Below are 14,716 nucleotides of genomic sequence, written 5' to 3'. Positions count from 1 at the left end.
ATTTAAGGTTACCACTCGAGGAGAGGCTCACTTAGAACTAAATGCCTTTAGGAGGAAGCATGACTGTGCCTTGGTGATATCTGGGGACTCACTCGAGGTAAGAACTTGGTTTCTGTCAAATTGCATTTATCTATATGCTTATGTTCAAAAAGCATAGTATCGGTGCCTTCATGCTTTTAAACCTTTTTCCAGTATTTGCCTGTATTTAAGTTGTCCTTAGAGATACTTCTGTTTTTCACTGAGTGCTAATTGGAGGATATATGTTCTAAATGGGAAAATGTTACTGGTTTTCTGGTCTCCTGTATGGTAACAGAATGGAATTTGTATGCAGCATGCTGTTATCTCTTCTCTTAACCCCAAACCATGTTGGATGTCACTTTAAAGTAATAAAGCTACAGTTAGGATAATGTGGCTTTTTGTCTCCCAGATGGATGTTGTGCAAGCAAAACTTCATAAAAGAATTATTTATACTGTGTTAGATCACTCACTGTGTTCTTTAATCATAAGTAAATGTGAATGTATCTTTTTATTTAGGTTTGTCTGAAGTATTATGAGCATGAATTTGTAGAGCTGGCTTGTCAGTGTCCTGCTGTAGTATGCTGCCGATGTTCCCCCACGCAGAAAGCTCATATTGTGAAACTGTTACAGCACCACACTGGAAAACGCACGTGTGCTATAGGTAACTGGTGGCACAATCTTCATTTGCAGTAGCTAAAGTCTGTCATGAATTTAAGCAGTAGATGGCACTGTTGAGAAGCAGGTGAAACAAAACCAAAGAGATGTCTTTTATGAGCAGCCATGTATGTAGCTGTAGCAGAAAATGCCATTCCATAAGAAAGATATGGTTATCTTCTTTATTCCTCAGGAACAAGTCTTGATTGCTAAAGTAATTATAATCCATAGATTAACTGTAAGAATTGAAAGTTATATAAGAGGTTTCTAAAATACTGTAAGGCCAGGAAAGTAAAACCTCTGAAGAGCTGAATATTGCAGTGACATTTTTCAGGTGATGGAGGAAATGATGTCAGCATGATCCAAGCAGCAGACTGTGGAATTGGAATTGAAGGCAAGGTAATGTTAACAGTTTGATTGTCAAATATGTGCCACATAGTAACATAGGATTAGAAGCTTTATTCTTAAACAGTAGTGAATTTATAATTTCTAATTAAACTGTGCTGTAAGATGATAAAAATGCTTAGTCTTTGAACTAGTATCTTCCTTGCTTATATGTCCTATGCTTTATCTTCTTAAATACAAAAACCAAGAAAAGCAGAAAGCGCCATAGGTATTTCTGTGTAACACTTAGCTGAAAGAAGCAGGATAGAAGCTTAAACTTACTTGTTACAGCCACTGCATCTTAGAATACACGGAAAAATGTCCTTTGTGTCTCATTGCAGAGTTGATTTTTGAATCAGGAGGAAACTTAACTTTTAAAGTTAATTATCACTTAGAATTTTGAAATCACAAACACATCTTTTACACTGCGTTTCATATTTGGAATATTTTTGTTTGTTCTAGGAGGGAAAACAAGCTTCCCTAGCAGCTGACTTTTCCATCACACAGTTTAAACACATAGGTAGGCTGCTGATGGTACATGGTCGAAACAGTTACAAAAGATCAGCAGCACTTGGTCAGTTTGTCATGCACCGAGGCCTTATTATTTCAACTATGCAGGTATTTAAAACTTTGTTTTGTGAACAGTTAAAACCACTATGTCTGTCTTTGAAGTGTTACAAAATTTCAAGCAGTACTGTTACTACTTTTCTTTACCATAATGTTTTGTATGTAGAATTATATTAAATATGTATAATTATCTGCTTTTTGCAGGCTGTATTTTCATCAGTCTTCTATTTTGCATCTGTTCCCTTGTACCAAGGATTCCTAATGGTAGGGTAAGTCAAAACCAACAGTTACGGTATCTGGTAACCATATATAGCAAACTAACTTGTTAAATAACATCATGTAGTTGGTGTGTGCCATATTTTTCATACGTTTATCATTGGTATGCTACCAAACCTGGGCTGAATCTACAAAGAAAAGTTAGACTAAGTTGAATGTGCCCTATATGGGGGGAGGGGGAATAAAGTCTCATTCTCAGCTCTCTGTAGAGAGGGATCTGTATAGCCGTAGATGAAGGTACCATATGACGTTTCTCACACACAGTGAGAAACCAGTTTCAGCTGTTACACAGATTGCTGTATAAGCCTTAGTGAGAATTAGATTTTTCTGTTAAAAATGGAGCTGAAGCTACTATGAAATTTCTCTGAGAATACACTACCCAAATCTGCCACATAGATTTCCATTCAGGTGAATATATGCAAAATCAGGAGCATCCTGGTCTTGTTGTAAAAGCTGCTTTAGTAATACATTTCCCAAAGTCATACAGCCAAGGGATATGCATATATTCATGTTTGTCCTTGCTCTCTGCTGTTTCTGCCCTAAGAGCTGCTTATTTTGCTTGTAAACAATAACAATCTAAATCAATAGTAACTTAAATCATAGTCAGATCAAGGTGTGATTACACCAGACTTTGCAGAGGAAAGCAGCATAACTCTTGAAAATGTTTGTAATTAGTTTCAATGAGTTCTAGGAAAGTAGTACTAAAGTGTACATCTGACATGTGCATACTAAATTCCAAAGCCACTTACAGAGCTGTTAAGACTATTGTTCATCCACCTATTTTTAATATGATGTCTGGAATAGAGTGCTTGGGTGGTTTTTCTTCAGTTTTTATGCCTTTGTGGATTAGTTTAAGCATCAGGTCTTTGAACTAGTTGTCTAAAGTGTAAGTGCACAGGGAGAGTGGTAGCAGATGATAAGCTTGATACAGAAGAAATAGATGTATTTCCTGGTTTTGAATGTATAAAAGCTCTGTAACTTCTCATAACTGGCAGCTCTCAGCAGCACAAGAGCAGGTTGCATGTGTAAAGCTGTTTTAGTAAGCTGCTTCAGTACTGGGTAGAGCCAGTCAAATTCCACTTACATGAAAGTAATAATTGAACTCAGTAGATCGGTTTAAAATCATATCATACAGAAGTGTCAATTTATGTTCTTTCACCTAGGTATGCAACCATATATACTATGTTTCCAGTCTTCTCTCTAGTATTGGATCAGGATGTGAAGCCAGAAATGGCATTGCTATATCCAGAACTTTATAAGGATCTCACAAAGGTATGAATGTTCTTAGTGCTCAGATTATGAACAAAAAACAAATGCTGAAATCACTGCTGTGCAAAACTGGGAATTCTTGCAATCATTTCCTTAAGGTATTCCATGCAAGATAGACACACAACTAATGTAATGCAGACTTTTGTACTACGAAAACTAGCCATGGTACCAACCATTCCATTTAGTTTGATTAATACGTTTGTTAAGTCACCAATGGTTGGACTGAAGTAAATCAAGCATGAAAGTGTGTTGATGTAAAAGTTACTTTCAGTCTGGCTGCAGGATCTCTGATCTGGAGTTATTTATGCTTACTTTTTCACAGCTCCTTTTTTCCTTTTTAAATGGTAGATTAATTGATACATTATTTTTTTCCCATAACCCCTAGAAATTACTACTGACAAAAAAGAAAAATAAAAGAGAGAATATGGAGTAACTGGAGAGTACAGTTCAGTGCATTGTCTGGGGAAGATGATGATCACTAAATGATTATGGATGAGTAGTATAAAAAGTTATTTATGTGCTATGTTTGACTCACTATTACAAGGTAATCTTATTATGAGTGATTATTACAACGATTTATGATCACGCTGCCTTAGTCAGCGTGACACTGAAGCCTACATATTTTTGCGCATCATTTTTCAAATTATGGACTCTAAATGCAAATCTCTACCAATGGTATTCAGCTAGTGTTATTCAAACACATGCTGACGTGGACTATAATTGTATTCCTAGGAATTGGCTTCTTTTCTGGGATATGCTAGTGATGAAAATGCCTTTCAGATCTTTAAAATAAGATACATCAGCACAAGTCATTGACACTCCAGTGCATGAAGAGAAAATTAGCAAGGTTCAGAGAGACAGGTGTGGCCAAATACCCTGCAGGACACACTGATTCACTATTACTGTTACTGTGGCTCCTACAGAGTTACAGCTAGAAAAGCTGATGAAAATTTGAAAGTTAAGAGGGCTCCCTGCTTTCATGTGAAAATTACTCAAAGCCTGTTGTGCAACATTCTACAGAAGCTCAGGAGTGATTTTCCCTTCCAGTTCCATAAAGATGAACCAAAACACTTCACAAATGTCAGTAATGGGGAGCTATGGATGAGGGTGGAACCAGTGTCCAGCACTCAAAGGAAAATGAGTAGACATTCATGGGAGGAAAAAAAATAAAAAATGAAAATAAATAAATCTAATGTTTCTTCGTGCTTGTACAAGAATTTTTTCAGATGTGTTCTGTCTGCCACCAACATTCTAGACTATATACAGCATTATGAAAATGTCTTTAGCACCTTGCCATGAACTCTCTCCATCCAAGAATGTATTTTAGCCTCAACTGAAGAAAGAGTAAACTCATCACTTTCTACAGCAATGAACCACATTTATTTGTAAAGTGCTGCTTCTTGTGTGTTCTGGGCTGATCAGTTCTTTAGTGGCAAAATGGTTGCTTCATTTGCCATTTTATCCTTTTAAATGTGTATCCTTTCAACTCTGTGGTTCTAACATACTTCTTCAGCACCCTCACAGACTGCAAGTCGTATGCACGTGTACAGCATTTATTCTTTGATCTGTGTGTGTTTCAATCTATAATTCACAATCACAGAAAGATTTAAAATGTAACTCTTTCAGCAAGTAACTAGTACTAAATAGTTACTTTCTGAAAACTTGCAGTAGTTATGTATTTATGAATGCAAATAGACAGTTTATCCAACATTTAGAATGACTATTAACTACAGTCTTGTTTGAGGTTTAGGTCAGTAGGTACACGGTGCTATCTTTCTTGAAGACCACATTTTACAAAACAGACATAAAACTGTTTTAAATAAAAAATAAATTAATTTTACTGTAATTACCCCTCTGAAAACCAGCCAGAGCACTGCAAGCTAGAGTATCTTTGCTGTTTAAGGCCTTAACTGTCCTACCCGCCAATTGAGACTTTGTGCGATTTCTGTACAAGTTTGCAATGAAGAATCACAAAAACAAGTAGAAGCTTTTTAGCCTGTGTTACTTCAAAGACTCCTTATTTTACTTGTAAAGTCTCTCTAATGATTAACTTTGAAAAATATATGAAGTGAGTAGATTAATATTGTTTTAAGTTGTGTCTAATTGGCCTCTCACTTGTTTCCTTTAGGGAAGATCTTTGTCATTTAAGACCTTCCTCATCTGGGTTTTAATCAGTATTTACCAAGGTAGGAGAGAGTCCTAATTTTACTGAACTGAGAATTTTTTGTCTGCTTTTGCCAATATTGTTTTTCAGCTGCAGGTTGAATTCCCAAAGCTTAACATTTCATCAGCAGTTATATATATATTGCTTTCTGTTTATCTTGTAAATCAATATTCCTGTAGTGTGCCAAGCCTATTCAAAACATGGCACAGACTGGTATTTTTGTTGATGCATATCACCTAAAAAAAATGACATGTTTTTAATTAAATACTAATCCAAAAAAAATTTAATGAGTGCTTATCACATTGCATATATTTACACAGTAGTTTTCTTTCATGGAATGACAGAAGCACTGTTGAAGAAATCTGAATTATGTGATCAGTTAAGAGTAATTACAGTTTCAGCAATATCTCATTTATTTGTAGCACTTGACAAAATGAGGTTAATTAACAGTTCATCAGATATATTGCAACTAAAAGGTGATTAATAGTTTAATTTCTTTACAGCTTTACTTTGGTTGTTTTGTTTCACATGCACCAAGTACAGTAAATATCACTTCTGTTATTTTAGAAAGATCAGTCTTGTTACCTTATAAAAAATTACTGGGCAAGTTTTCATAATAAGCAAACAACTGTTCAGTGGGCAGCTGTAAAAACTGGTGCACTGAAATTTCATTGCACAGTGTATTGATAGTTTTGTGTACCTTTCCTAGGTGGTATTCTGATGTATGGAGCCCTGCTGCTTTTTGAATCTGAATTTGTACATGTCGTTGCCATTTCCTTCACTGCCCTAATCTTGACTGAGCTCTTGATGGTTGCACTGACCATACGAACATGGCACTGGTTAATGGTGGTGGCTGAATTTCTCAGTCTTGGCTGCTATGTGGCCTCGCTTGCATTTCTAAATGAATACTTTGGTGAGTAATAGTGAAAGTATTTTAGCAAAGAATTGGGTTTTGGGGTTTTTTTTTTCTCCTTTTTTTTTTTTTCTTGTCATTAAGAATAGGTGATGTTATGCTTTGTGAAAAAACAGCTTTCTCCATAAGAAATAAGAATGAGTTGAAATCAGGCTTAACGCTGGGTTGTAATATTCTCTTATCCTTTCCTCCTAGAATTTGACAATCTTTATTCCTGTTAGTATGATTTATCTAAAACTTACTCAAGCCACACATGCTTTTCCCATCCTTTATCTGATCTTAAAATGGGTATGATTTTCAAAAATCAAGATCTTTCACTGAGGTGGTGAATTATTTGATATGCCAGACCGAGTGGACCTCATTAGATCTAATCCACAAGCTTAAAAGATTTGAAGTATAGCTAGACTGTGAGGCAGAAGCCTGTTGGGGTAGGCACTTCATATAAGAATCATTGTTTCATAATTACATTAAGCTTACGTTAAACTGGCTTTGCTTTAAATTGCTGTATGCCATACTGCGTTTTAAGGTTGTGATTGTTCATAGGTCACAAAATGAAAAAATACTTTTTAACTGCAGAACTTTAACAGTCAAGAATCTGAGCATCAAAATAATACATATGTATTTTTATATCAAATGATCCTTCAGCAAAACAACTATCTCAATGTGATTTTACAAATGTAACTTTTACAGAAATACATATAATGATTTTGGTTATACCTCACAAGAATCCAGCTCCTTCTTTTTGTGTTTTCCAGGAGCAGATGGCTTAGGAGGTACCCTTCTTCAGTTATCACTTCTCATAGCAGAATTAAACTTTGTATAGTAATTTCTAGGAGTCTCATAGTTCTGCTTTTACTCTCTCACGTCCCAAGTGTTCAACACTAGGGTAGTGTATTTATATGTTTTTAATCAGTAAATGCTTCACTGCCTGTCCCAGTGTTCTGTTACTTCCCAGATTTCTCGAGAGTCAAATTTTAATGAAGAAACAACCCTGCTGGGCTTGTTACTTGCATTGTACATTATTTCAGGTTTGCCAGAGTACATTATATTCTCTGACACCAATGCACAGACTCTTTACATAGAAATTACTGGGTTGATTTCTCAATGTCCACAGCCAGATTACAAATGAAAGGAGCAAGCACAAACAGATGCAGGTGCTGGCTCTTTGGTCCAGACTTCAGGAACTTTGAGACAGAGCTTGCTCCTTTATCTTTACAAGTCTTTAGTATTGGTGACAGCCAAACCTTCCATCGTTTGTAGGTGTTGTTCAGTGAGAAACACTGTCCAGTGATGTTCATAAATGTGTAAAAACTACAGGGACTTTGTTCCTTGCAGACTTTTCTGTAAAGGGGAATGCTTTATTGTCCTCATGTATTTGCTGGACAAGTCCAAACAGCTGAGTACATAAATGGTTGCATGGCTTCTTTGCAGCCTGGGGACTTAACTTCTGTATCTTTCATCATAAAGGTTACTGAAAAGGGAGCCATTTCATGGGCTTTTATAAAGATGTATTTTACTGTGTGATACTCAGCAGTTAATCTGAGGAAATGCATTTCACCTAGTCTCACTGTTAATGCTTTACTCTTATCTGTCATACTACAGCTGGAGGAGAGAACCTTTTTTTTGTGCAAGTAAGGTAGTATAAACATAAGTGATGGTTTACAGTTCAAGGTATAGCACAACTTCGTGCATCAGGGAAAACAATCCAGTCCAATAGTGTTTGACTTTGTCAGCAAATAAACTGTTTCTTTCAGTGGTGTTACTTATAAGCATCATCTCCTCCCAATGAAATGATGCCATGACAGGGCACTCAAATTAGAATTACAAAAGTATTTGATACTACTCTACAGTTCTGAGTCATGGAAGTAAATGAGTTTTCAGGTTTCTGAGTTAATTGCACTCAATCACCTTATTAGGCATGTCTCTGTGGTATGTTATATAGGCTTTTAGTATGTCTAAGCAGGCTTAGCCTAAAACTGTGTAACAATTTTATACGTTGAAATCTAATATACGAAGTATTTTTAATGAGTAAAGTTGGAGCAGTCAAACATCACTGCATTTTCTGAAGTGAATTTTAATTTGCATTAAACCAGTTCTGATCAAGTTGTTTACACAGTAAATTACACCTTGAAGTCAAATGCAAGAAAACTTCTTACCTACTTAGACTCTTAAAGCATGACCAAATTGAAAACCTCTATGTTCTCAAAATGTTTGGCATAATTGCTGTTTAAAATGCTCTGGTTGTCATGTGAAATGTAATAATATTCTGTTTAATGCTACTAACATCTTTTCAATTTCCATTTTGTGTAGCTAACCTGTTTGTTTTGTTATTTGTTGTTTGTTTTTCTTCACATAACTTCAGTATCTTCTGTAAATCTGTCCTTTAATTTTCATTTTCCCTCTTTGTGAAACAGGTATAGGCAGAGTGTCTTTTGGAGCTTTCTTAGGTAGGTGAAGTTTGACTTGAAGTTTAAGTCTTTAAAAAGAGTAGTAAATTACTGAATCTACACATTTGTAAATAATGGAAAAAGAAGAAAAAAACTCCAAACAAAACCCACATGAATTCTTCAGGTTACCAGGGTTCTGAGGTCTTTCCCTGAGAAGTATGACCTGACCTGACCAAATACTGTGAAAGAAGAGTGTCACCCATTCTTGTTAATGCCTGTCACAGAAAAAATAGCTTTTCAATGTGGCCTCTGACAATATCACTACATTGTTTTACCCTTAAATTTTTTGGGCTCTGGTTTAATCTCTGAGGCTTTAAGAATCATTTGGTCTAGTTGTGACAGATTCAGAGAAAAACAATCTGAATATGGAATAAAAGATCCAAAATGGTAGCAGAATTTCTGGTTGGGAACTTGTATTATAGTAGGTAAAAACATTCTTACTAGTAGAAAAGTAAGTAAACTTTTGATTATGAGAAGGTCTTGCTTTTAAACTGAGATTCTGTTTCCTCTAACATTATTTTGTGCTACAAAACAGCGTAAGAACCACAAAGGAACTCTGAAGTTCCTGTCTAAAGAAAATAGTTGGCAAAACCAAAATGTTGAGGTTAACTTTCTCTTGTTTTGTTGGTTTCTTTTTTTTTTTAATTTTGCATGGTCTTGAACAATTGCATAAGCAAACAATTAACAGAGTTTTATTGACTTTGCACTATGGAAGTTTCAGTTTCCAGGTTACCAGCTCCCATTACTTATTTTCTCTTTTCTGTTTCTGCAGATGTTGCCTTTATCACAACTGTGACCTTCCTGTGGAAAGTGTCAGCAATCACTGTTGTAAGCTGTCTTCCACTTTACATTCTCAAGTACTTGAAGCGCAAATTTTCTCCTCCGAGTTACTCAAAGCTTACCTCGTAAAAGTAATTGTATCCCTATGTTTTTTCACTTGCACCAGTCTGCAAATTGCACATTCACTGTGCTTTAATGTCTATTGGTTTCTGTTGGACTAAAGAAATCTGAAAAAATAAGTGATAAAGTGAATAGAGCACAAAAAGAGGGGGAAACATCTGACAGGTACAATAACACAGACATACACTAACAGGACTATCAGAGATAAACTAAATATTCATGTTGATTTTCTTTTTTTTTTTTTTTTTACTTTCTGTTGCTATGAGTATAAAATAAAACTGAATTACCTTTGATTTGACAGTGCTTCTGAATTGTTTCATTGCTACTGTAAAGGATTTTTTCCTACTGTACTAATCTTCTGCAAGTTGAATTGAAAGTTTCATTATTTATTACATAACTTCCCTTCTTTAATTATTACATAACTACCTAATTCAAGTTGTTTCCTTTAATGTCTATATATGGAAAAGTTCATTTGTCCATACTTACTATAACACACCTAATATCTGTAAATGCCCATGTCTGTATTAGCAGCTATTATTCCTCATCAGACATTGAGTAATATGCACTATTTGAATTATGTACAGATGTCTGCATAGCACAGTATTATATTAGGAGCTGTTGTCCTATTCTGTTCTGCATTTCTGGCACCAGTTAATTACAGATCTGTGATGCTGACAGCAGTTCTTTAAATGCACATTACAGCCAGGTTGCACAAAAGCTGTTTCAAAGTTCAATGATAAATTCTGTACATAATTCCACTGCACCTATTGATCTGTACAGATATCAAAGACATGGCTGCTCAGTAAATATGTTTTAAAATTCTTATTCATTTTGTATTTGTAAAACTGCAAATAGTGTCAAAGTACATTTATATATATGAGAAGTCCAGTAAACCTTGTATTAGCTAATATGTTTAAATTGCCTTGTAATCTGTTTACTTAGGTTACTCAGGTAAAAGAAAATAAGACAAACACATGAACATTATGGTAGGAAAATCTTATCATCTTCCAAGTTGTAAATGTTATGTTTTTATAACTTATTTTGGGTGCAGACTTGTTGAAAAAAAAAATCAAAACATTCTTGCTTGTTGTAAAATGTCAGAGTTGAGTATTTTGGCTGAGTTATGACACTTTACAGCAGCTGAAGATTTGTTCCAGAAACTCATGTACTCTGATACAATCTGAAGGGTCCAAATCTTGCATTCTACGCTGGAAAGTAGGATATACTATCTTAGTTTTCCATCATGATAAAACTTTGCTTTCTCAAGAAGTACATATAATGAAGTTGGCATAGTCTGTTAATCAGTGGAAAGGAACAGCATAATTATCCATGCTTTATTGATTAAATGTTTATGTGTGTGTTTTTAAAAAACACTTAATATGGATGTCATTTTTATGTTTGACCGTATGCCTTTACAACGTAATTCTTTGTTTAGTCTCCTATAACTTTGCCCATATGCCATTATTATATTGGATGAGTAATATTTAAAGTGATAAATATAACTACTTCCTGGGAGAGCAGAGGAAACTGCTCAGAGCTATTTGGACTCCACCCCGCTCCATTAATTTTTGTTTTGAAAGCTTTTCTTACCAGCTATTTATCTGCCTTTTTTTTTTTTTTTTTTAATTTTCATTCCTCATTATAAAAGCAATAAAGCCTAATTTCTACCAAATATTATTAATGGCTACATGTATTAAATAAACTACTGAAGTAGTGTTTCTTTTAATTACACAACATTGCAGACTAGTTTGTTCTGTCCCTCTGTAGTCTCACTTCTGCAAAACTCCCACAAGATGTCACTGTTCCTGCATACTAGCGGGAGCCTTCCTTTCATGTGGTTTTGGCACAGTACTCCTGGAGTGTATTTTTAGTTTAGTTAGTCCTGTGATATTTTTGTTGCTGGTTTGCTTTAATTTCCTGTTTCTCCACAATAAGTGGTAATTACTTTTAATCAATTAAGAAAAGTCACCAGTGTGCAGTTGTTCTGAAACATAGATGATGTTTTCTTCAGACCTTTTTGTCTTAAACATTGTGAGCTCACAACCATATGCGTAAGGTTCAGTAGATAAGCAAAAGCTTAGAGCTGGTCATCCTTCATCTATGCATCACATCTTTGATGTCAGGCAGAAAATTAGTAAAAATCAGAAATTAAACTAGCAGTATAAAAGTGATAGTGTTACTGTAATACAGCTGTATGAGATGTAGTGTACCCATGTGTGCAGAATTTAGAGTGTATGCATATTGTCATAATTAAAACTGTGAAGTTAGTGTGATTGTAAATGCATAGATTCTACACACAGATACATGCCTTTCTAACGGGGAGTCAGTTCTCTAGAGTGCCTGCTTTCTTGGAATATTTTCAATACTCAGCAAAGGTCTAGTTTCATCTAGCGCTTCATTTTGAAGACTGAAGAAATCTGATTCAGGTGGCTTCCCTTGCTTTTGAGGTTCAGTCACTGTTAAATCTGTGTATACCAGGAAAGTCTGCTTTTTCTATTCATTCATGTCACTCAGCCTCAGCCCTGTACAGGATAGTGCTACCATATCACAGTGGCTTACAGCTAACAGTATCAATACAGAATTTAAGAATTGTAATATGACATCTTTCAGCAGAAAACTTTATTATGGGCTTCAGTACAAAGTAAGCCAAGTACCATCACAATCCCTGGCTCTTAAAACAGATCAGAATGTAACATTTCAGGTGTGCAGGTGAATAAATTATTTTTTAAGGTTCTAATTCTGTTGTTGTTTCACATCAGTGTATGTCAGGAGTAAGTCTGGAGCACCAGATCAGCTTACATAAACACAGATTTAGGCCTTGGACCTGCAAGTTCCACCCACAAGGACCTTAATTGTATTTGGTATTAAATAAATACTTACTTTTGTGAGCTGCTGTCTCAGATAGCAGATGTATTTCTGAAATGGTAATCATGTTGCCTTGAAAACATACTTGGAAACTAATTTCAGAATTGGAGCAGCAAGATGTGCATAGGAAATACATCTTCACCAAAGTAATATACGTAATAATACTGACCTATTTGGATCATGTTTAATAAGCATACGAACTAAACATCTGCTACATTTCCTATGTAGTTTGATAGAAGAACACAAGGAAAAGGAGAGATCCTGCAGAGTAGTAGTACGGGTAATACTTATATTGGTTTCTTATGATGCTACTCTAAACTTCCTTGTTCATGTAACTGCTGGAAGACATTTTACTACACAAGATACTAGTTTGCAAATGGAAGCCAAAATTAAATCCTTGCGTACTTAACATTAAATCTGTAGCACTCTTCCATGAATGCAAATGTTTACAACAGTGGTTTTATGTTCAAACTGAGCTTGCTAACACATGCCATCAAAATTAAGATGTGTGGTATCTCCTGTTTTCTTCCTAAAATTTGAGTGGTTGTCCGAAAACACGCCATTGCTTTTGTACGTACATAGGAAGTGTGCATTAATGAGTAGCATCCACTTGAGCCAACCTGTATTATAAAAGTTCTCCTACCCTGTGTCCACAAGAGGCTGTGAGCCTAAACATTTTTCAGTCTCCTTTTTAAAACATGTCTGCAAGAAGGACCATCAGGAACTTTTTCAGACTGGACACTAGTTCTGCAGGTATTTAAGCAAGAATTTTAATATTCACACATGTAGTTAAACAGCTGTTAGTCATGAGGGTCAACTTCTGTACATGAAAAGACAATGATTTCCTTACTTACGCCCATTTGTGCATGTTAGAGAGTAGGCCTATGCAGTACAGTCTCCATACTCCTCTGCAACCTTATTGCCATCTCAAGGCATTCAGGTAACTTCAAGGAGGAACTGGCCCCAGGTTTTCTGCTGGGCGGTGCGTTCCTGGGGTCATGCTCCATCCCTACAATGGTGCATACCTCTGCCTTGCTTATATAGGGTACACTGCAGGGCTTCTTCATTGCTGGAGGTTGGGGCTCTTCATGCCTGATCCACCTTTGTGTATTTACCATGTGAATGATGGTGAACCAGGCCCAGGTGGGGAAGGGCTTACTGTATAGACTGCCTTAGAGGTTTTTAAGATGCACTGCTAACAAAGGCACTTCTAAGTGACTTCTTTTCCCACTATTGCAGAGCTTTGTATTCATGGTTTTTATGTTAGCAAGAGAACATGAAAGAGGCTTGCATCTGTTTCACACTTGCATTCCTTTACATGTCCAGAGGTATTCATGTGGCTCCAACAGCCCCTGCAGGGCAAAGGAATTTAGTCTAGAGTATGTGGAGTCTGGATGGACAGTACTCCTTAAAAAGCAATAGCCACAGGAGGAGAGGTGGCTGTTCTGCAAAAACTTCTGGAGCCTGCTTACTCTTGATATCCATTTGGATTTCAGCTTCCATGGAGTTTCTCCTTATTTTCAGTGGCTAGAGGGGAAAGAATTGGGCCAGCAGTCTCTTATAATGCTTAATTTAATAACCTTTCTCTTTCTAGGCTGTTATTATTATAACTCAGCTGAAACTTGAAGGCAATCAAAAAAGCCCTTCAATATGTTAGCCCCCTGTAGGGAGGAAAATCAGTATGAGTGAACAAAGACAACACAGATCGAACATTATATATAAATAAACAGGAGGTGCAATATCTTTAACACTGTGTTAAAAAGCGTAGGAATTCCTTTTGTAAACAAAAAACACTTAAAGTGCGCTACTTCCCAACAAGTATTAACTACCCAACAGATGCCCTCAGCAGGGTTCACAGCTGTTATTGTGAGTGGGAATTTGCTCAGCCAATTGCCAACAAAATCCTTCTCAAACAGGGAATTGCACTGAAAGACCCTATTTGCTACTCCATCGACCAAAGCCATAGTTTTGATCAAAATGTTTCACAGCAGAAGTTGTGAAAACTGGATGTCTTGAACAGAATGAGAGAGCGCTCCACAGCTGAGTTGACAATTCCACTTCATTCTCGGATTCCTAACCAGGTTTTAGCCAAACTGTAGCTAAGATTTCTCCTGATCGTTGTCTCCTCTTGTCCTCCAGCATGCTTTCAACTTGAGATTGTAATTGGCAATGGAAAACCTCTAAATTGCTCAGAAAAAAAAAGCGGGTTTGAGGAATACTTAGTCTTTTTGCAGTACTGAGCTGTAAGAAAATTTGTCA

General features: G+C 36.0%; 1 protein-coding gene across 7 annotated transcripts in view; it reads left to right on the top strand.

The window, feature by feature from the left end:
* ATP9B (ATPase phospholipid transporting 9B (putative)) overlaps positions 1–11,264 on the top strand; it is a 158,000-nt gene extending 146,736 nt beyond the window's left edge. For 4 of the 7 annotated variants that reach the window (XM_065667193.1, XM_065667198.1, XM_065667196.1 and 1 more), the window contains 10 exons: positions 8–97; positions 535–679; positions 1,007–1,071; positions 1,519–1,674; positions 1,828–1,892; positions 3,063–3,171; positions 5,297–5,354; positions 6,042–6,245; positions 8,660–8,692; positions 9,465–11,264. In XM_065667193.1, the coding sequence (XP_065523265.1) occupies positions 8–97; positions 535–679; positions 1,007–1,071; positions 1,519–1,674; positions 1,828–1,892; positions 3,063–3,171; positions 5,297–5,354; positions 6,042–6,245; positions 8,660–8,692; positions 9,465–9,601 (1,062 nt within the window). In that variant the 3' untranslated portion in view covers positions 9,602–11,264. The other 3 variants (XM_065667195.1, XM_065667199.1, XM_065667200.1) reach the window with 3 other exon arrangements.
* Positions 11,265–14,716: the final 3,452 nt, after the last annotated feature.

This window comes from Lathamus discolor, chromosome 2 (genome assembly GCF_037157495.1).
Source record: "Lathamus discolor isolate bLatDis1 chromosome 2, bLatDis1.hap1, whole genome shotgun sequence".
Lineage (NCBI taxonomy): Eukaryota > Metazoa > Chordata > Aves > Psittaciformes > Psittacidae > Lathamus > Lathamus discolor.
Note: the sequence above shows the minus strand (reverse complement) of the source record. Positions and strands in the feature narration are given on the sequence as shown.